Source organism: Hyperolius riggenbachi, chromosome 3 (assembly GCF_040937935.1).
Source record: "Hyperolius riggenbachi isolate aHypRig1 chromosome 3, aHypRig1.pri, whole genome shotgun sequence".
NCBI lineage: Eukaryota > Metazoa > Chordata > Amphibia > Anura > Hyperoliidae > Hyperolius > Hyperolius riggenbachi.
The window spans coordinates 180351257-180375160 of record NC_090648.1 but is presented as its reverse complement, the minus strand read 5'-3'; the positions used below and the strand labels follow the sequence as shown (position 1 = coordinate 180375160).

Sequence of the window (23904 nt, the reverse complement as noted above, 5' to 3'; positions counted from 1 at the left end):
GGATGTAAGGCGTGAAATTCCCTCCTTAATTCGTCCGCATGCATGCGACTCCCCGGTACCCATTGTCTCTCCTCAATGCCGTACCCTTTCCAATGTACGAGATATTGTACCGAGTTTTGTACAACGCGTGAATCTAAAATCTTTTCTACCTCGTACTCAGGTTGGTCATCCACCAACACAGGAGGAGGAAGAGTGGGACCCACATGGACTGCTGGCTTAAGCAGGGATACGTGGAAGGACCTTACCCCACGCATGCTAGCGGGAAGATCAACAGCGTAAGTGACGTTGTTGATCCTTCTGGCTATCGGGAAAGGCCCGACAAACCTGGGACCCAACTTGTCTGAGGGCTGTTTCAGGGCCAAGTGACGTGTGGATACCCAAACCAAGTCTCCTGGTTGGAATCTCCACTCCAAAGACCGTTTCTTGTCAGCTTGACCCTTCTGACTCAGAAACGCCTTTTCCAAACTGTCTCTCACCGTCCGCCAAATGTCTTTAAAAGACCTTTGCCAAGCCTCCAGAGCTGGAAACGGAGTGGAGGCCACTGGTAACGGTGAAAATTTGGGCAATCTTCCAGACACAACCTGGAACGGAGAAAATCCAGTGGAAGAACTTTTCAAATTGTTTTGTGCAAATTCTGCAAAGGGCAGAAATTTGACCCAGTCATTCTGCGCCTCTGCAACGTAGCATCTCAAAAACTGCTCTAACGACTGGTTGACCCTCTCCGTCTGACCGTTGGTCTGTGGGTGGTAGCCCGATGAAAACGACAGCTTCATGCCCATTTGATGACAGAATGCTCTCCAGAATTTAGATACGAATTGGACTCCCCGATCGGACACTATGTTTTCCGGAATGCCGTGTAACCGGAACACGTGTTTGATAAACAAGTCGGCCAATTCCTGGGCCGAGGGGAGTCCTTTCAAGGGCACAAAATGGGCCATCTTGCTGAAGCGGTCGACTACCACCCAAATGACCGACATGCCCTCTGATCTGGGAAGCTCACCCACAAAATCCATGGACAAGTGGGTCCATGGTTCATTCGGGGTGGGTAAAGGCTGCAACCTCCCTACAGGTGCCAGCCGGGAGGGTTTGCTTTTAGCACATACCGCACAATCCTTAACAAATTCTTTGCAGTCGGCTGCCAGAGACGGCCACCAAGCGCACCTGGCCACAAGATCCTGCGTTCTAGATGCCCCAGGATGTCCCGCATTCTTGTGTGAATGGAATATCTGTAGCACCCGGAGACGGAATGGCAGAGGCACAAATAAAACCCCCTCAGGCTTCCCCTCAGGGACATCCTGCTGAAAAGGACTCAAGGTCTCTGTCCAGTCTTCCCAAGTCTCTGTTACGGCCAGCACCAAATTTTGTGGGACAATGGTCTCTGGGGCAGAAGGCTGTGCTGTCTCCAACTCAAAGCATCTGGACAGGGCATCTGCCTTAATGTTCTTGCTACCCGGGGTATACGTAATTATGAACCTGAACCTCGAAAAAAACAAAGACCATCGAGCCTGACGGGGACTTAATCTCTTAGCCCCCTCGATGTATTCTAGATTCTTGTGATCCGTGTATACAGTAATTGTATGTTCTGCTCCTTCCAGCCAGTGACGCCACTCCTCAAAGGCAAGTTTAAATGGCTAAGAGCTCTCTGTTGCCTATATCGTAGTTTCTCTCTGCCGGAGAGAACCTACGAGAGAAATACGCACAAGGGTGTAGCCTTCCCTGCAAGCCTGACCGCTGAGACAGCACAGCCCCTACCCCAACCTCCGAGGCGTCTACCTCAACAATAAAGGGATAAGAGGTGTCTACATGTCTCAGGATGGGTGCGGAACAAAACAAATCTTTTAAAGTGGAGAAAGCACTTAATGCATCAGGAGACCAGTGGGTGGTATCTGCCCCTTTTTTCGTAAGACAGGTGAGGGGTGCGATAACCGTGGAATACCCCTTTATGAACCTTCTATAATAATTCGCAAAGCCTAAAAACCGCTGTAAAGACTTCAACCCAACCGGCTGAGGCCATTCCAAAACAGCGGAGACTTTGGCGGGGTCCATAGACAGGCCCGTGGTGGAAATTATGTACCCCAGAAAGACGACAGATGTGACTTCAAAAATACACTTCTCAATCTTAGCATAAAGTGAGTTTTGTCTTAATTTGTTGAGTACAAATTTCACATGTATTCTGTGCTCAGAGAGGTTGTTGGAGAAAACAAGTATATCGTCTAGATAGACCAGCACAAATCTCCCCAACACCTCTCTGAAGACCTCGTTGATGAGTTCCTGGAAAACGGCCGGGGCATTACATAACCCAAAGGGCATCACCAGATACTCGTAATGCCCGTCTGGCGTGTTAAAGGCCGTTTTCCACTCATCGCCCTTTCTAATGCGCACCAGGTTGTACGCGCCCCGTAAATCCAGCTTTGAGAAGATCTTAGCATCGGTGACCTGCGTAAATAAATCGTCTATCAGGGGTAACGGATAGCGATTCTTTACCGTGATCTTATTTAGTCCCCGGTAATCAATACAGGGCCGCAGGCCCCCGTCTTTCTTTTTAACGAAAAAGAAACCTGCTCCAGCAGGCGATCGGGACGGCCGGATGAAGCCTTTGGCTAAATTGTCACGGATATATTCCTTCATAGCCAATTTCTCTGGCCCAGATAAATTGTACAAATGACCCCGAGGGGGCATACAACCTGAACGTATATCAATGGGGCAATCGAAAGAGCGATGTGGGGGTAACTTGTCTGCAGCCTTGGGACAGAATACATCAGAATATTCCACATATTGCTCAGGTACCCCCTGAACATGAACCCTGGTTTGGCCCAATGTCACCTTCCCTAAACATCGCTGAAAGCAGTGTGCTGACCAAGAAATTAGTTGGCCGGTGGCCCAATCAATGTGTGGAGAATGAAGGTGCAACCATGGCATGCCGAGTATAATGGTGGAGGTTGTCATATGCAACACAAAGAACTGTAACTTTTCCCAGTGCAGTACTCCTATGGTGACCCCCACCTCTGGTGTCTGAGACAGTGGGTGATTCCCTTGCAGAGGAGAGTCATCCACTGCCGTAACCTGGATGGGTGGTTGTACTGGTGTGAGCGGAATACACAATCTCTTAGCAAACTCCGAATCCATAAAATTTGCCGCGGAGCCTGAATCGATAAAGGCTTCCGTGACCTCAGTCTTATCTTCCCATGTAACGGTACAGGGAAGAAGCAATCGTTTTTCTTCTAGGGGTAAAAGTCGGACGCCCAGGGTGTTACCCCCCACCACTCCTAAGCGGCAGCGTTTTCCCGGCTTATTGGGGCAGTTCTGTACTATATGCCCCCCTTCACCGCAGTACAAACACAGCTGTTCGGTCATTCTCCGTCTTCGCTCTACCTGGGTTAATTTTGACCGAGCAATCTGCATCGGCTCGGAAGGAGGCACGACAGGAGAAGGTGAAATAGTAGTAGGTGGAGTCACTGGGACCGTGGTGTAAGATACCCCTCTGAGACGGGAACTACCCCTGGTCTGTTTTTGGTAGCGCAGCCTGCGGTCGATTCGGATGGCCGCTGAGATGGCCTCATCGACTGTTCTGGGCTCGGGCTGGCTTAACATCAAATCAGAGACCTCATCGGACAGCCCTGACAAGAAATGATCTAATAGGGCATAGGTGTTCCACCTGGCCGTAACTGACCACCTCCTAAACTCGGCCGCGTAATCTTCGACCGGACCTTCGCCTTGACGCAAAAGCTTGAGCTTCCGCTCAGAAGTCGAGGCAAGGTCCGGATCGTCGTAAATTACCGCCATAGCTTTAAAAAATTCCTCTACAGAGGTAAGAGCTTTGTCTCCGGCGGGCAGGCTATACGCCCAAGACTGGGAGTCGCCGGACAACAAAGTTTTAATAAACGTGACCCTCTGGGTCTCAGTACCCGAAGATTGGGGTCTCAACTCAAAATAGGACAACACCCTACTCCTAAAATTCCGGAAGTCAGATCTGTGGCCGGAAAAGCTTTCAGGTACAGGCATACGTATGTCAGAGCTAGGAGAGGATCGCACATGATCCACTGATGTCTGGAGGGTTTGTACAGACCCTGATAGGGCATCAATAAGAGTTATGTGAGTGCCCAGTACTTGATTGATGTTGTCCACCGAAGCGGCAAGTACACCCAGACAATCAGTGTTTGCGTCCATTTTGTATTTTGGTCTGGCGTTCTGTAACGATCGGTGGGCGCAGAGAGTATCTGATTACCGGTGATCTGCAGTATCACCGGAAATACAGATATATACCAGATTATAAGTGATCTGCAGTCTCACCGATAATCCGATATACAAACTAACCTCTGTTCACCTGAGTAGAGTGTAGTGTTTGGTGTAACAGTAACACTTAGAGGACAAGGCCTCAATGCAGCAAGGAGTACTGCACAGATTCCTTCCGCAGACCTGAGCTCTCCAAGACGGGAGGAGTCAGACTGACAGTAGGAAGGTATATCTGAAAGTGACCCTCAGGAGGAAGGATCGCTAACAGAGCGAGGAACCGCCTCTAACGGTAAGGTCGGTTCTCGAGGTCGGACAAGCCAGGTCGTACACACACGGACAGATAAAGTACAAGATCAGGAGGCAAAGGCGGAGTCAAAGTACAGGCAGGGTTCAGCAACGAGGTATCAGATATATCGGGGTACAAAATCAGGAGGCAGAAACAGAGTCAAGGAACGAGCCGGGGTTCGGCAACAGAGTATCAGAAATATCGAGGTACAAGATCAGAGTTCAGGAGGATAGTCAAAGCAGGCAAAAGTCATAACATATAATCACAATCAAACTAGTACTTTAGCTATCAACAGAATCTAGCTAAGTGTAGGATTACAGCTCCAGCTGGTCCCGGCACACTTGCGGATCTGACTACGGATCTGGGTGCTCCCACATATGTGATCGCACGCCAGACAAAGAGCAAGTGAACAACCAGCAGTATATATACTCTAGGACCTTTCCAGGACCTCCCTAATTGCTGGTCCAATGAGAGCAGTGGAATTTGTCAGCTGACCCAGCTGGTCAGCCGACACCCTTCTAACTGCTATTTAAACTCTGCCTCTGTGCTCGCGCGCGTGTAAGTCTGAATCCTGGTGGACTATCAGTCCCAGCCGCACCAGTACTGTCATGCAATGTATCTAGTGCGGGGGCCGCCTCTGATGCGGATTCCGCCGTTACCAATGCGGATTCCGCCGCACTGCCCATGCGGCATGCAGTGTTTTTTCCGCGTTGTGACGCCATGCTGGACGCGGAAACAGCCGCCTCACCTCGAGAGACGGCGGCTTTTCCGCGTTTCCTCACACTCACAAGCAAATATCACTGTTCCTCCTGGTGTCAGAGAGAAATACACAGAGAAGAGCCTACAGAATAATCATGTCCTAACTGTGGTGCAGCTGCATGGGGCCCAGAGGGCATGGGGCCCCTGTGTCTGGGCCCCTGTGCAGCTGCACGGCATGCACGGGCCTATGACTGACTCTGATATTATATATATATATATATATATATATATATATATATATATATATATATATATAAATAATACACTATATATATATATATATATACTAACATAGAGTTGGGTTTCTCACAAAGTCAGCACAGCACCACAGAAGTCACACTACTTTTTTAATGTCAGATAACATTGAAACAATTTATATGCTTGCGGTGTGGTGATAGCAATATAACACTAGTGCACTGTAAATACACTAACATGCAACTGGGTTTCTCACTATGAATGTCAGCACAGCAGAAGTGACAAAAATTTTTTTTAATGTATATCATGAGACTTTTAATGTGTCATGGGACTTAAAACTCAGTAATATCTTTTAATCCTATACCTGTAGTTTCTTTGTTTTAAAACAATATTTGCTAAATTGTGCCTTTTGGGGCATAGATGGATCAGGAAAACAATGAGCTATGTTTTGGCTGAGCCCTGGACCATTGAAGCAAACACAGAGATGAGAATTCTGATATGTACTTATACCAAACCATTCACCATTGCTATGGTTTCAGTCAAGATTAGTTTGATTGTTTTTACCAGTCCTAAAAAGTCATAGCAGCTGCAGAGTGAACGGGACTGGTAATGTGTGGTAACATTAAATAACAAAAGGGATTGTGTAGCACTTATGTATGTTACACTGACTTCTCACAAAAACGCTGTGTGAATTGGTAAATGAGTAAAATACAAAAGTAAATGAAGTGGTACAAGTGGGTGTCTTGCCTACAGCACCAAAATAGCCACAAGCGGCCCTGCCAGTGAGTTGACATTCTTTTAGCTATTACAACTTGTTCATTTCTATAATCCCTTCAATTTACATACCTGTAAGTAAGGGTATTGGAGCAGCTCACGGTGGATTTGCAGGACAGTTGACTGTGTCTGCTCTGAGCCACAATTGCTATTTGTAAGCCTATAATTTTGTGACATTACCATGGTTGCTTGACATTAATTACATGACAGAGCAAAAGATAAAGAAAGGCCATCAAGTGTAAAAGAGACACTTTAATTTTTTTTCATGCTTATAGCTAATAACACATCATAAAATAATTTGAATTACATCTAGAAATGTTATGCATAATATTTGCAGCATACGATGTAGATTGCAAATATAATTCTGTGCTAGGACTGACACGAGTGTTATTCAAGAAGTTATTCATTTTACAAGTTTGACATTTTTGAAAAGGGACACTTATAGGCATTGTAGTGACATATGGTACAATGCAGGAAATGATTCAGGATACCCACTTTTACAGTAATTTTCCTAGTTTCTGCATCATTAACATTATACATACAGTATATGTATGTATATATAGTGCATTTACCGTGCACAAGTGTGTTATATTCCAACATCACCCCAGCAAGCATTTACATTTTTTTTATTGTTATCTGACATAAAAAATGGTGTCACTTCTGCTGTGCTGAAATTCTGAAAAACCCAGTTGCACATTAGTGCGTTTACCTTGCACTAGTGTGTTATATTGCCATCATCACCCCTGCAAGTGTTTATTTTAATTTTTTTTGTTATCTGACATTAACCTCCCTGGCGGTATGATTCCCGCGGCCGGAAGGCCCCAGGAGGGTTTTTTTAACCTCTTTTTTTTTTTAAGCATGTAGCTAGCCTAGTGCGCGTATGCCCATCTGCCATGGCGACGTGCGCGATGACGCCACCCTCTGATGCAGCGGGTAGCGGCGAATCGGCGTGGAGCGGCGGTGATCGTAAGTAGCACGCAGCTAGCAAAGTGCTAGCTGCGTGTTTAAAAAAAAAAAGAAAGAATGCAAATCGGCCCAGCAGGGCCTGAGAAATCCTCCGCGGCGGCTTACCCCATGTCCAGCACGGGCTTACCACTAAGGAGGTTAAACAGTGTCACTGCTGCTATGCTGACAAACCCAGTTGCACATCACTGTTATATTACAAACATGACAGGCAGAGGCATGCTAAAGCGCCGAGGTACTTGGGGTCGTTGTGGTGCGTCATTCCATGGCCGTGGCATAGGTGATCTTCTCCAGAAGAAACAGCTTACTTCTCAGAATGCAGAAGAGGTGGTTGACTGGCTCACTCAGCATTCCACCTCTTCTACCTCTTCTGCTGCCAACGTTCCTGCAACCTCATCATCCTCCTCTGCTGTGGTCAACTGCAACACCACCGCCACAACCACAGCCCCTCTAGATGAATTGAATTGCTTTTCATTCTTGCCATCTGATGAGGGAGTAGAGATGGAAGTCAGAGACGCAGAAGACAGTGCCCAGGTCACCACAAGGAGTAATGTACCTGCTGCTACGGCCGACGGTGAGTTGGAAAGTGTAAGTGATGTGGGTGATAATGATGTGGTGATGGATGTCACATGGGTGCCCACAAGAGAGGAACAGGAGGAGGAGAGTTTAAGGGAGAGACAGAACTTTGGAGAGGGAAGAAAAAGGTAGGAAGCAGTAAGAGTGCATAGGGGACAGGAGGCAAACAACAGGGTGTGATGACACCTGGGGTCAGCCATTTACCACACCCGGTCACTTCTAGCAGTACTAAACCGGCTCAACAAGACTCATTAGTATGGAAATACTTCTGTGTGTAGACCACTGACAGTTATCTGCTTCCTATGTTACTAGCTAATTAGTTGTGGGAAGACCAGCTCCCATGTAGGAACAACTTCGCTGAGAAGGCACCATTTTTTTTTTACATTTTACTATGCTGTGACTGTTTCCTGATTTATTCATTCCAGGCATTGCGATTGGGTAGAGGACTGCTCGGTCCTCTTCCGAGCAGTCCTCTTCCCCAATCCCAGATCGCGGTGATAGCGGCGCACACACATGCAGAGCGGCAGCGGGAGCGAGCAACTTATTAAAACATCCTGGAGACTCAAACAGAACATTTTCATAAGTTACATTGTCGTTAAGTGGTTAAGGCTCGTACACTAGTGCAGACAATCTGCCCAACTATCATTCCAACTTGTCTTTTGGACAACTGGTTGGGTGTGTGTACGGGCAATAAATGACTAGACGACCAACTGATAACGGGCGGTTTGCCCGATCCAGTCAGCGGATCTACTGACCAACTATCATGCAGGTCGGCCATGTGTGTACAAATGTTGAACGACTTGTTATTTTTTTTAATGCAGGGTATGGTGCGCACGCAGTATGTAAATGAGTAATGACAATAGGCAGAGCTTACAGCTATAGATTTGCATACCTCCCAACTTTTTGAGATGAGAAAAAGGGACACGTAAGCCACACCCATGCCACAAACAACAAAACAACAACAAACAAACAACAAACAAACGAACAAACAAAACAAACACAGAACATTTATATCGCGCTTTTCTCCTGGCGGACTCGAAGTGCCAGAGCAGCAGCCACTAGGACACGCTCTATAGGCAGTAGCAGTGTTAGGGAGACTTGCCCAAAGTCTCCTACTGAATAGGTGCTGGCTTACTGAACAGGCAGAGCCGAGATTCGAACCCAGGTCTCCTGTGTCAGAGGCAGAGCCCTTAACCATTACACTATCCAGCCACACCCCTGGCCACGCCCCACCACGCCCCTAGTCACACATACCATAAAGATTTCATAAGAAAAATATGTTATTTTATAATTCAAACCACACTGGTCTTTTCTATCCTGGTTAATTTTCCTTCATAGTAACATTTTAAAATTAGTAATATATCAATTTAAAGGATGGGAAATAAAGTTTAGAGTCAAACAAACACATTTTTAGTATAGAAATATATATATTTATATAGAAAGAGGGACAAAGTCCTGACAGAGGGACAAATAAGGGGAAAGAGTACAGTTGGGAGCTATGGATTTGGCTATCAATTAATGATTCTGGATTTACACCTTTCTTACTGTACAAAAGTAAAAAGAGATGATTTTATGGTTCCATCCAGTGTCGTAAAGTGATTCCTTATTGGTGTTAAAAGCGGTGGCCTACAAATAACTGGTTTCAAGAAGGCAATACTGTAGTGCTCTGTGCAGTGCATTTCAGTAAAAGACTTCTAGGTTCCTTTAGGCCCACTACAAAACATCTTGGTGGTTCTGGTTCTGTATTATTTAACTGGACACCCTGGCCCTTATTCAATGGAGTATTTGAGTATTTTCTTGCTGGCTGGTGGTTTCAAGGGTATTTTATTGATAAAGTGTGAAAATATCACCTAGGAGAAAACTCAGGAGAAAAAGGGCCATGGCCCTATTGCAATTAATGATTTTTCCTGAGTTTTCTCCTGAGTGATATTTTCAAACTTAGCAAGAAAATGCCTTTTAAATCACCAGCAAGCAGGAAAATACTTAAAATAGTTTTGATAGTACTTTTCCACCTACTTTTTGGTACTTTTTAAAATGCAAAGTCCTGAAAAATTATTCAAAATATAAGATGAAAAGTTATCTCCTAGGTGAAAACGCGAGAGAAAAAGTTAATTGCATCTGGGCCAGGCTCGTGTCTCACAAGAATACCTACATTTACAGTCAATGAAAAATCCTACTTTGGGCTGATGTAGGCCAATACAACCTAAAATAATAACTACGCTAGGGCAGATTTATCAAAAACAACACAAGAAGAATAAGTGCAAATCTGATGTAAAACAGATGCAGGAGTAGAACAGTTGTTGAATCCAGTGGTGGAGCAAAAGGGGTTGCAGAGGTCTCGACCGCCCGGGGCCCTCGGTGCGTAGGGCCCTCCCTCAACGTCAATATTAGCTCTTTATTGGTCCTGTGCTTGTAATGATCACTTCTATAAACACTTTGAATGATGATAATGATTAACAATCTGTTCCCCGTCTACTTCTTGCACCTTTGACACAGTGGTTGTCCTCAGCAGGTTTTGGTGCACATATCAATTGTTATGTATAGAGTGCTTGGGGAGCCCAATGTAAAACTTGAACCGGGGCCCATAGCTCCTTAGCTATGCCACTGTTTGAATCCTAGTGTTGGACATCTGCTCCAGTTTTCCTTGCACTGGTTTTGAGAATATCTACCCGTACGTTGCATGCTTTTAAATGTAGATGGCTTTCCGGGTCCTCTAGGCCATTGTTTCTCAACATATCCTTGTTATGTACCTCTTTTAAAATCCCGTACTCCCCAAGTACCCCCTAGCATAGTAAACATTATCATGAGTACCCCTTGACCAATATATATTTAATCGTAGTACATGATAATTGGTTCTAAACAATTTCCAAGCATTTACTATTGCTTTTAATTAGCTAAAATGCTAATTTGGTGTTGTTTAAATAGCATTTTCTAAAATTCTAAGTTGGTTATTCTTGGTGAAGTAAATCAAGCCCGAGTACCCCCTGGAACCATCAGTAGTACCCCCTGGAACCATCAGTAGTACCCCCTGGGGTACATGTACCACACATTGAGAACCTAGGCTCTAGGCCCACTACAACATTCTTCAGTGTGTCCAGCTCTCTATACTGTAACTGAACTAGTAACCTGCTTTTCTAAGCTGCTGTGATAAATGTAACAAGAAAAGAAGTCCCTTCATGATTCTACCCCCAGGGTATGTTTTTCTAGTTGAGAACCTATGGCCTACAGTATCAACACATACAGTACATTATCTTGAAGCATAAGTCTAGTCCATTTTATAGAGTATATCATAAAGTCCAGAGTCTAATTCCAGTATCGATAGTGCACTGGATGTAATTCACAGCCTATGCTGAGCCCAAGCAAGCATGGGGGATCACAGTCCAACAATGGAGACACACCTCCATACAGAGTCGTAAACATTTGACAGCTCTCATACATGTGACATAAAGATAGAGGCTGTTTCTTGTAAAGAGAAGAAATGTTCTCTCACTACATGCTTATCAGGCGGATAAGAGAACAGCAGGTCTGAGCTTTACACTCAGCAACCAGGTAATACATTGAAAAGGAGCTGCTGACTTTATTGCTGGTATGACGTGAAATCTGGTTGCTTGGTGACTTTGCCTCTGGTTTTTATGATCTAGGCAAGCAGTGAGAGATGAGGGAGTGGCTACAAAATTGAATTAACACTGGTCTGTCAAGTTTTTTTTTTTTTTCTGTAGAAAGCAAGTATTCTGTCAGCACTACAAGAGACAGTGTTGATGTGGAATATAGTGGACTGAGATCTCTTGGCAGTCTGTCGTTTATAGGAGCTGTCAGAGCTGCGGGGCTGGCTGGGTAGCAGGTTACTGATTGCCTAGTTCTTTAGCAGGCAGCAACAGACAGGGAAGCCTGATAGATATCACAGACATGATTCTGCGCTCTTGGATACCGTGAATGCTTATTATTCTCTCTTTTCCCACCCGTTTCATGGCTTGGCTTTATACTTCTGTCTAAATGCCAGAGGGATAATCCCTGCAGTATCCGCTGCAAGGAAAAAAAAAACACCAAAGCGATGGAGTGGAAGAAGGTGAAAAGTTTAGGAGGCTGTCGGTTGCACAACGGTCCTGTGCGCCAGGTAAGAAGCCAAAGAATGATGCTACCTTTTTAATGTATTTATTTTGTCTTTCATTTGTTAATGCACAGTGACGCATAGATCTGCAATCCATATATGGGCACTGATGAATGCCTCTGGAGTGTCATTCAAGCTAATTACAAACAGGGTGATGGGGCTGTGTAACATACACAACACCAACCATACAGACTGCTGTTCCTAATGACTTATATGACTGACAGCAATGCTGCATGTTGCAGGGCAGATGCAGGCAAGTGGACAGTGTGATTGCTGGCTTGCAGTACAAAACTTGCCTAGGATTGTCACAGTTGTCAACATTTTTAAAGTGATTTGCAGGGAATCCTTGTTGCAGGGATAAAATATCACAATATTGCTGTTTCTAGGTCTATATTTGCAGTGGTCGCATAAAGTGAAGCATACGTCAATTAAAAATATGCTTCACTGTCACTGTTAACGCCCCAATTCTGCGGTAACGCATTGCATGCAGTGCATGCCACATGTCGCTAGATCGCTTGGGACACACTATGAATGTCGCATAGGTTTTGTAGTGCAGGGTGACTTTCCATATTACAGTGCATCCGTTACGCCGCAATGCCCCACTATGATTGTTAGGCAATACATGGACAGATAAAATGTTAGGGCAATCGCCAGTGGCGTAACTAGACTGAACAGCCCCCTCTGCAAAAATGATAGCATGGGCCCCCTCTTGTCTCCGTACCCCTTGCAGATCACATGATTGGGAGCCGGCGAATGGCAGCAGAGAGTCTTCTGCTGTTTAGGAATGTCTGCAAGCAGAGAAAAAATGACACATGCTCCTGCACACAGTTTTTCTGAGCAAACAATTTTTTTTTTGCTAATTGGTTGAACTTGCAGTAGGGGAGAGGGAGGAGAAGGTGCCCCCAAATCCTCCAGGCCCCCCTGCAATGGCGGTGGGGTCGCAGGGGTGATTGCTACGCCCATGGCAATCACAATATAATCTGCAGGAAATGGCTTGCACAGAGCCACCATGGTACAACAGATGGTGTATGAGCATTGATTGTTTCACAAATCTGTCACATTGACAAATTTTGATCTGAAGTTAACTCGTGTTTTGACTGTAGCGTCAGAATTTTTTTTATTTTCATTTCTTAAAAAGAACTCATTGACATGAAACTGCGCCAGACATGCCTTCAGATTGAAATGATTTGTTCAAATGATTTAATTAAAATCTCTCTGCATACCGTGAGCTTTAGGACAACAGAAATCTGTATACCCAAGTGTGATGTGGGATATTACTGTATTATTAGTATACTGGGATAAACTGAAAAATAGAATTCTTATTGATTTACAGTATATAGCAGCATCTGTAGAATGCCGTTCAATACACAACACAAATGAACGCAGGAGAAATATACATTTGTTTTTACATTCAGTTTTCTATAAAGCTGGACAGTCTCTACCACCAGAAAAATTTCCAGGGACAAACATTCCAGGGACAGATGAACCTTTCGATCCTTGGAACCTGGAAAACAGGAACATATGACAAGTGTACATTAGGGATTTCTCCGCGCTTGTACAGTATAAAAATCTGGGATGATGTGAAAAATGCAGCAACACTTAGCAACCAATCACATTTCAGGCTGCTGTAGCCAGAGCAGTGAACTGTTTGCTATATGCTACAGAATCTCGGTTTGCATTGCCTTATGGACTATGTCAGTCCTAGCTGCCTGGAGACAGCAGCACAGGCTAGGAAGAGTCAAGTAACCATATGGAGTAAGGATTTATTTTTACTGCTGAGCTCTGTACTGCTAACATCTTGACAACAGGATCTGCCAGCACAATGTGGTAGGTGCTAGGAAACCTTTGGAAGTCAACAGCAATCTTACAGCTATAATTTGGAAGGTCATGTGACTGCATTTAGAGGACAGAAAGATGGGATAAGTATGGGTTACCCAGAAGCGATGTGGATTAGTTGCCCCGCTGGCTTTAAGGATATATAGGTCCACCTAGAGACCAAGCCTTTCCTGAGTAACACTGTAATTTGTCATCTCAAACAAAATATGACATGTGTTTGATTTTATCTAGGAAAATCATGACACACTAGTTCTGGGACAATTAGCTTAAGTGATTTGCCCTAAGCTTAGTTTAGTTGTTTTAATGCAGCACAGGTGACACAACAGGATGTGTCTCATGAAGCTGAGTACAGATTGTCACCTGCTACAGACTGCAGCTGTGTGACCTAGGTAAGTCATACAGTCGTTAGTATTTTAAAGGCTTCAAATACCTTACTGGTACATAGTCTGTTCCCACAAAACAGTGGATGCTGGGTGGCTCAGGGCATACATGTAAAAAGGGCGACAGGGAAAGCCATTAGTAGAATATTGGTAAAATTACTGATATTCTACCACTGGGCAGTGGCTAATTCCAATTCATTTTTACCATATCTTTTGCTATCACCTAACCCTCTTCTCACAGTAAAGCTCCCTTTACTGAAGCCTAACACCAACCTACCCTAACAAAGCATGCCAATTTTTATCACCTAATCCTCTTCTCACAGTAACCCTTCCTCTATTGATACCTAACACCAACCTACCCCAATGCCCATATTTATTACCTAACCCTCTTCTTACATAAACCCTCCCTCTACTGAAGCCTAACACCAACCTATCCCAACACCGCATGTCAATATTTATCACCTAAGCCTCTTCTCACACTAACCCTCCCTCTACTGATGCCTAACACCAACCTACCCCAACACCGCATGCCCATATTTATCACCTAACCCTCTTCTCAGAGTAACCCTCTCTCCACTGATGCCTAACACCAACCTACCCCAACACTGCATGCCCATGTTTATCACCTAACCCTCTTCTCACAATAGCCCTCCCTCCACTGATGCCTAACACCAACCTACCCCAGCACCGCATTCCCATATTTATCACCTAACACTCTTCTTACACTAACTCTCCCTCTACAGATGCCTAACACCAACCTACCCCAGCACTGCATTATTTATTTATTTATTCAAGTATTTGACATATTACACAGCGCTGTACAGAGTTTATTGTCTTGTCACTAACTGTCCCTCAGAGGGGCTCACAATCTAGTCCCTACCATAGTCATATGTCTATGTATGTATCATGTAGTGTATGTATCATAGTCTAGGCCAATTTAGGGGGAAGCCAATTAGCTTATCTATATGTTTTTGGGATGTGGGAGGAAACCGGAGTGCCCGAAGAAAACCCTCACAGACACGGGTAGAACATACAAACTCCTTGCAGATGTTGACCTGGCTGGGATTCAAACCACAGACCCAGCGTTGCAAGGCAAGAGCCCTAACCACTATGCCACCTAACCCTCTTCTCACAGTAACCCTCCCTCTACTAATGCCTAACACCAACCTACCCCAACACAGCATGCCCATATTTATCACCTAACCCTCTTCTTACACTAACTCTCCCTCTACAGATGCCTAACACCAACCTACCCCAGCACTGCATTATTTATTTATTTATTCAAGTATTTGACATATTACACAGCGCTGTACAGAGTTTATTGTCTTGTCACTAACTGTCCCTCAGAGGGGCTCACAATCTAGTCCCTACCATAGTCATATGTCTATGTATGTATCATGTAGTGTATGTATCATAGTCTAGGCCAATTTAGGGGGAAGCCAATTAGCTTATCTATATGTTTTTGGGATGTGGGAGGAAACCGGAGTGCCCGAAGAAAACCCTCACAGACACGGGTAGAACATACAAACTCCTTGCAGATGTTGACCTGGCTGGGATTCAAACCACAGACCCAGCGTTGCAAGGCAAGAGCCCTAACCACTATGCCACCTAACCCTCTTCTCACAGTAACCCTCCCTCTACTAATGCCTAACACCAACCTACCCCAACACAGCATGCCCATATTTATCACCTAACCCTCTTCTTACACTAACCCTCCCTCTACAGATGCCTTACACCAACCTACCCCAACACCGCATGCCCATATTTATCACCTAACCCTCTTCTCACAGTAACCCTCCCTTTACCAATGCCTAACACCAACCTACCCCAACACAGCATGCCCATATTTATCACCTAACCCTCTTCTCACAGTAACCCTCCCTCCACTGATGCCTAACACCAACCTACCTCAACATTGCATGCCCATGTTTATCACCTAACCCTCTTCTCACAGTAACCCCCCCTCTACCAATGCCTAACACCAACCTACCCCAACACAGCATGCCCATATTTATCACCTAACCCTCTTCTCACAGTAACCTTCCCTCTACAGAAGCCTAACACCAACCTACCCCAACACAGCATGCCCATATTTATCACCTAACCCTCTTCTCACAGTAACCCTCCCTCCACTGATACCTAACACCAACCTACCCCAACACCGCATTCCCATATTTATCACCTAACCCTCTTCTCACAGTAACCCACCTTCTACCGATGCCTAACAACAACCTACCTGAACACTGCATACCAATATTTATCCCCTAATCCTATCCTCCCTGTGGGCAGGCAGCCCAGGAGCTTTGGGGCCTACTCCTCCTCCTCCCTCTTTTTGTAGGGTAAGCACAGCGGAGCACTGTAATATTTACCTGCTCAAGTCATGCATCGGGTCTCCTCTTCTTCCCAGCAAGCATACACTCTATGCTGTCATCCTCCAGCTACCAAGGTATGTCGCGTGATTGGGAGCAGGAGAATAACAGCATAGAGCAATTACAGCAATTGGATGAACCATCAGTTGCACAGAGAATAACAGCATAGAGCAATTACAGCAATTGGATGAACCATCAGTTGCACAGAAAAATTTAAAGCATTTTATTAACTTGTTTGAGAAATCTAATTTTCCAATTTTTTTTTTGAAAGATCTGAAGTGGTGAATTTTTCTGATACACTTTTATGAAAAATTAGCTGTTAACAGTGGGGTCCCACAAGGGTCAGCAGTACTAGGTCCAATCATTTTTAATCCATTTATTCGGGATCTAGTGGATGGAATACTGAGTAATGTTGCCATCTTTGCAGACAATACAAAATTAAGCAGCATTATAAACACTAAGGAGGATAGTGACATTTTACAACTGGATCTCAAAAGCATGGCTATATGGGCAGACAGATGGCAGATGAAATTTCATGTAGATAAAGGTCATGCACATTGGATGTGCCAATGGTAAAGCAACAAATATGATACATGGCTTAAAGTTGGGGAGAAGAACTTGGGAAAACTGGTTGATAACAAGTTAAACACCCATATTCAATGCCAAGCATATGTGGAATATTTTACACAGGAAGTGGTTATGACAATTCTATATCTGCATTTAAAAGAGGTTTGGATTCTTTCTTTGCATTGAAGGACATCCGTGGCTATAATTTCTAGTTACTTTCCAGCAAAGTTGATCCAGATATTTTATCTGACTGCCACCTGGAGTTGGGAAGGATTTTGTTCTCCTTAAAGCGGAATATAACCCTGCATTTCAACTTTGCTCTAAAACATTATTTACAGTATATTCTATGCAACCAGCATTTTTTTTTTTTACTAGACCAGCATTGGAAGGGTTACACAGGGCTTTAAAGTTCCTTTAGATTTCTGCAGACGCATCCGAAGCTGAAAAGAGATACATTTTGTTTACAGAAATGTATCTAAGTGTTGAATGACTCATCTCTCTGACTGAGAAGGAGCTTGGAGGACTGCCAAAGAGTGTGTAACTGTTTATCAATAGATACATAGAATGTAACAATCTGAACTTCTGCATATCTCTCCAGGAACTTGAAACGTCTGTGTTTAACCCTTCCAATGCTGGTCTAGTAAAAAAAAAATGCTTTTTGCATATAATATGCTGTAAATAATATTTTAGAGCAAAGTTGAAATGCAGGGTTATATTCCGCTTTAAAGGTTAATTGGCCTAAGCCTTGTAAGGGCTTTTTTGCCTTCCCCTGGGTCAATGCTCAACGCCCGCTATGTAATGCCACAATTTGCATAACAAGAAGCCTTGGCATCCACGATTTTATCAGGCCTCTCCGTGCCCCCAAGTTTCCCTTCATTGCCACTAATCGCTTTTATAATGGGTGCCTAGGCGGTGCTTTCTTTCCAAGGCGGCTCCTGTGCCTATTTTCTGACTTCGATGAGAGGGTGCAGGAGAGAAAGATACCTAATGCGTACTTATTTATCTTACTTATTTTTCCCGGTTGGACTTGATGAATGTCTTTTTTCAACCAAACTAACTATGTAACTATGATCAATGTATCACACACATGTATAACATTTTTCCCCAATTATGAAAAAAAGATTGAAAACTAAATACGATTGCTTGGGTCTATCCAATATAAAAAAACCCTAAGGGCCCGTTTCCACTTGTTGCCGCACGCGTCAGTGAGACGCGCGACGGCACTTCCGGGTGTGCCGGATCGCAGGCGAATCCCAGAAGCCGCGCCATGCACGGCTATGGGATTCGCAGCCTCCCGCGCGAAATCTGTGGCCAGTGTCGGCCGAATCACTAGGGTAAGCGATGGGGCCGGCGGCGCCATAGTTCCCTATGGCAGAGTTTCCCCGCGCAATTCGCAGCAGTTTCCGCTCCAGTGGAAACGGGTCCTTACTGTCCCTGTGTCATGATGTCCCTGTGTCCGTGTTTTTTTGCTACTGCACATGTGTGCAGCACGGACAGCCGTTGGGAAAGGAGGACTGTAATGATTGTGGAACTTTCTCCGTGATCAGCGCACAATGCGTGCGCTGACACGGCGGAAATCCTCCACAAGCGTGTAATTGCAGGCACCCAGCAAAAGGTGCTACGCACCTATAGAGGGAAATTCCTGTCGGCAGATGGCGCTGGGGAGTGCAGAGGAACCAATCCTCTGTACCTCCACAAATGCCAGACAGGAATTGTACGAAGCGCAGAACGCAATCGCAAGAGAGGCGATTGCGAATGAGAACGAGCAAAGGGACAGGTTGTATGTGTGTGCGCCAATCCAGTCGCCACCCCGCGACCGCGCACACACAACAGCAGATATGAAATAGGAACGCGATCGCGAGAGGTGCGATCGCCAGACGTGACACAAGGCAGATCAGGACAGAATACGAGGGTAGCAAAGGCACAGTAAATAATACAATGAGAAGATGCGGAAAACAACAAACGCTAGCTAACCGGGAACACCGCACTCATTCGCAACAGTGCACGCGGTTATGCGCGGTCTCCACGTGATAAGCACAATAGAGACAAGTACGCCTAACTAACCATCGACAGACAAACATGAAACAGAGGACGCGAACGCTTGCTTAACGGTTACCTCACCGAGCCTCCAGCAAGCAGTCGTAGCAGATAAGACAGACACATGAAAACAGGGACAAGCGAGAGATAGGATCCACAGCACTAGCGAAAAGTGGCTAGCGCTAGCAGAACAGAAGAATCCCCAGCGCTAGCCCGATCCCAGGAGACAGAACAGAAGGATCCCCAGCGCTAGCGAAAAGTAGCTAGCGCGATCCCAGGAGACAGAACAGAAGGATCCCCAGCGCTAGCGAAAAGTAGCTAGCGCGATCCCAGGAGACAGAACAGAAGGATCCCCAGCGCTAGCAAAAAGTAGCTAGTGCGATCCCAGGAGACAGAACAGAAGAGATAGCTGGTAGCAATCGCTGCACCAGCTATACTCCAAGAACAGAGATCAGAACCATTTCCTGTCAACCACCATAGGGACAGGACAATGGCAACAGGCAAGACAAGACAGAACAGGCAACACAGATAATACAATCCTAACTGCACTAGGGAAATCTGCCTAGCGCAGATTCAGGAATTACTCTAAGCTGATGTTCAAACAGAAAGCAAGGCTGACACCCCACCAGGAGTGTTACATTGGACGAAATCCTTATGAACAGCCAAGCATTGTGGGAAAGACATAGTACTTATAGTACACGCCTCCAATGAATGTGGCCAGGCAATTTGCATGACAACGTATGCAAATTCCTTTGCAAGCACAAGCTGCAAAACTGACAGAAGCTCTTCTTTCCAGAGTCCTTCAGCATGCAAACCTACACAATGGTCAAAAGGCTGCCTGTCTGCACAGGCAGCTGAGCAAATCATCACAGTATCCCCCCCCCTCCAGGGTCGAATTCCAGACGACCCTCAAAACTGCTATTAGCAACAGACTCAAACTGAAGACTCATGAAGGTCGGGGCAGCCCGACAAGGTCCAATTCCAGAGTCAGTCCACCTGAAACCGACCTCATCGGAAACAGAAGCCACCGAAACATGCCCATCAGTACTACCAGTCTCAGTATAACACCCATCAGGACTGTGACCGCCAGAGAAGAAGCCATCGACACCCTCCAGACAATACCCACCACCTTCCAAGGAGCGTCTGAAAATACCAAACCTGCCACAATACCTGTTCGAAGTGTCCCTTACAACACAAAAGCCATCGTTGATCTTATCCAGGGGACCAAGCAAAATTTCTCCCGGAATCTCCCAGAACCTTTTTAAGCTCCACAGAGATCCCAAGAGGGCAGAACAATCACCAGGCTCACATGGAGAATTACCAAGAACCCCCATGGAACCAATGACAATTCCGGATTCAGAATTACGAGGACACCCATCAAGATCAAGACTTTCAGGGACCACTTCTGGGCATGCAAGCAGGCAGGCTAAATCAGAACATGTCTCCATGAGGAAGCATCTGAGTATGCTGGTAACCGAGGCACACTTGGACTTTCTGGGTCACAGAGCACACTGGGGTACACCAGCACAGGAGAAACCTCAGGACATGTCGGGGAACTGCCAACCTCAGAGTCCGGCACGAGGAAACCAAAACCAGGACCGGGCAGAGAATCATCACGAGCATTGGTCTCAAGCACTGGACTTTCAAAAGAAGACTCAGATTCAAATTCGGAAATTTCTGTGACTGCAATATCATCATTGACTACACATGACTGAAGCTCCACCAGAGCTGAAAAGGTAGCCAGCAAGGCAGCAATGCCTACGGAAGAGGGCAACACCTCAGAAGGACTTGGGGGACAGGAGACATCTCCTACAAGTTCTGCACCCTTTGGGAGGAACTCGGGGACCTCCAGAACATCAAACAAGACCTCAGGAACATCATTTTTCAAGTTTTCTAGGAAGGATTCTGAACTATCCATGTTACAGGGCAAAACTGGAACTTTATTTTGTGGACAGGGCAGATGTCCCAGGAATGGTTCCACCATAACCTGAGACTGGATCTCATCATCATGAGGGGAATGTACAGGTATATTTACTGGAACACACACTGACTCCCTAACTTCATTCTCACTGTACCCAGAATTCTGTGTGGCAGTCAAACTAGCTTGTAACTCCAAAACTGCAGAAAAACAGGTAAAAATAGCAGCAATACTTTAGACGAGCCTCTAGGGGCAGGGCAGGAGATATTGTACAAGGCAATATTGACTCATCCAGAGTACAGGGTGGAGAGTCAGAACTTCCCTCAGAGCAAGAAAGGGGCTCACAAACGTCAGTGTGAAAGGAAAACATGTTTTTATTCATGGTACAGGGCAGGTTCAGAGAAAGCGTCTCTGAATAAGGCAAAGAGGGTTCAGCATCAGATTCGCAAAACCGAAGCGCTGTCTCACTCTTAGATTCGGCTAACAATGTCGAATCCGAGGAATCAGAACGCAAAACCTGCGAATCAAAATTCACTTTAGGTTGTGAAACTGACGCTTCTATAGCGCAAACCTCCGCGATCTGCGGAGCAGACTGCAAGGCATCTAGGACCGAAACGCTGGAGCAACTGTCCCCAGGCAATGGGCCCTTACAGGTGTGAACAGGGTGAGACAGAGACTCATTTGCAGAAGAAATGGCGACATCAACAGGATAAACTTTATTAGGCATAATAATTTTACTTTTGACGCTGCATAGTCGAGAAATTTTCCCCATAGCAGGGTCACAGACGGAAGATCTCAAAGATCTGTTTCTAAATGACAAAGGATCCCACACATCTTTGAGGAAACCGGCAGACTCATGCCGATCACAATCTGCAGGAACATCCGAGAAACAGGCATCAGATCGCACAGATTCAAACTGCACACTGTCAGGAGCGAATCCTTCAGGATTCGCACAGGAATCAACCACAGCGGCACACTCATTCATTTCAGATTGCACAAAGTCAAGACTCACATGCTTTACCCCAGAAAGGCAGGAACAATCATCCGACAACGATGTCTCTTTATTGGAATCAATTGGTTGGTGTGTGTGCAACTCATCCAAAATCGTTTGCCATACATAGATCACCAGATCCACATCATCCTTGTCACATTCATCGGAATCAATCAGAAGGTACATAGAGTCAAGACAAGCATTCAAGACATCTTCGCTTTTTGCGATGTAAAAATCGCAAAAGGCTTTCCAATCAAAATCGAATTCTTCCAGCAAGGCCCCAATATCCCAGGAAGCAAATGGGGGTTCAAACAGGCCAGTATCCAGATAATCTCCATAGGGGTGGAGTTCAGGAACAAGAACAGATTTTTTAACTGCTTTAATATAGTGTGCGATCCTACCTACAGCAGGATCCACATAAGCTTTGGATTGGGGCAAAAAACCTGGAGATTGAACAACATCTTTACAAACATCAATAGGGAGTGTTTTATTCCGATGCTTGCGTTTTTTAGTCTTTCTCTTTTTAGCCACTTTGCATGTCTGCTGTTTAAAACCTGAAGTGGCAACAGACACATTGAACTGATTGTCATACTGAAAAGTTTTGCATGGAAGGGAAAGATCAGCTGACTTATCAGCAGCTACACACTCAAATCAGAGCAGGTGGTAAGCCAGGCAGTTTAAACCAGTGAGAGAATATCTCTGCAAGCAACTGATACAGATTACCATTCCAAGAATAGATTTTTAACAGATTATATGCCCAGGTGAACAAATCGTCTTTTAAGAGCACATAGGCAAACAGAAGAGCCGACGTGGACGGATCAGAAATCTGAAAGGTGGGATTCAGACAAAACCTCACACATTCAGAAAGAAATTCCGCCTTGGTCTCTGAATTTAGCCTTTTAAAGCTCTTAAAGACACAGGACCCAAACTCGACAAAATCGTACAAATCAGAAATTCCGTCTACACTGGGGTTTTGGGTTGGGCTGTTCATACTGTAACGATTGTGGAACTTTCTCCGTGATCAGCGCACAACGCGTGCGCTGACACGGCGGAAATCCTCCACAAGCGTGTGATTGCAGGCACCCAGCAAAAGGTGCTACGCACCTATAGAGGGAAATTCCTGTCGGCAGATGGCGCTGGGGAGTGCAGAGGAACCAATCCTCTGTACCTCCACAAATGCCAGACAGGAATTGTACGAAGCGCAGAACGCAATCGCAAGAGAGGCGATTGCGAATGAGGACGAGCAAAGGGACAGGTTGTATGTGTGTGCGCCAATCCAGTCGCCACCCCGCGACCGCGCACACACAACAGCAGATATGAAATAGGAACGCGATCGCGAGTGGTGCGATCGCCAGACGTGACACAAGGCAAATCAGGACAGAATACGAGGGTAGCAAAGGCACAGTAAATAATATAATGAGAAGATGCGGAAAACAACAAACGCTAGCTAACCGCGAACACCGCACTCATTCGGAACAGTGCACGCGGTTATGCGCGGTCTCCACGTGATAAGCACAATAGAGACAAGCACGCCTAACTAACCATCGACAGACAAACATGAAACAGAGGACGCGAACGCTTGCTTAACGGTTACCTCACCGAGCCTCCAGCAAGCAGTCGTAGCAGATAAGACAGACACATGAAAACAGGGACAAGCGAGAGATAGGATCCACAGCACTAGCGAAAAGTGGCTAGCGCGATCCAGGTACAGAGTAGCAGAACAGAAGGATCCCCAGCGCTAGCGAAAAGTAGCTAGCGCGATCCCAGGAGACAGAACAGGAGGATCCCCAGCGCTAGCGAAAAGTAGCTAGCGCGATCCCAGGAGACAGAACAGAAGGATCCCCAGCGCTAGCGAAAAGTAGCTAGCGCGATCCCAGGAGACAGAACAGAAGGATCCCCAGCGCTAGCAAAA

General features: G+C 45.5%; 1 protein-coding gene across 1 annotated transcript in view; it reads left to right on the top strand.

Annotated features, from left to right (window-relative positions):
• The first annotated feature begins 11822 nt into the window (after positions 1–11822).
• Positions 11823–23904, top strand: part of PDE8A (phosphodiesterase 8A) — a 368631-nt gene continuing 356549 nt past the window's right edge. Inside the window, exon 1 of the mRNA XM_068275373.1 lies at positions 11823–11900. Within this exon, the coding sequence (XP_068131474.1) occupies positions 11838–11900 (63 nt within the window). The 5' untranslated portion in view covers positions 11823–11837. The remainder of the gene's footprint in view (positions 11901–23904) is intronic.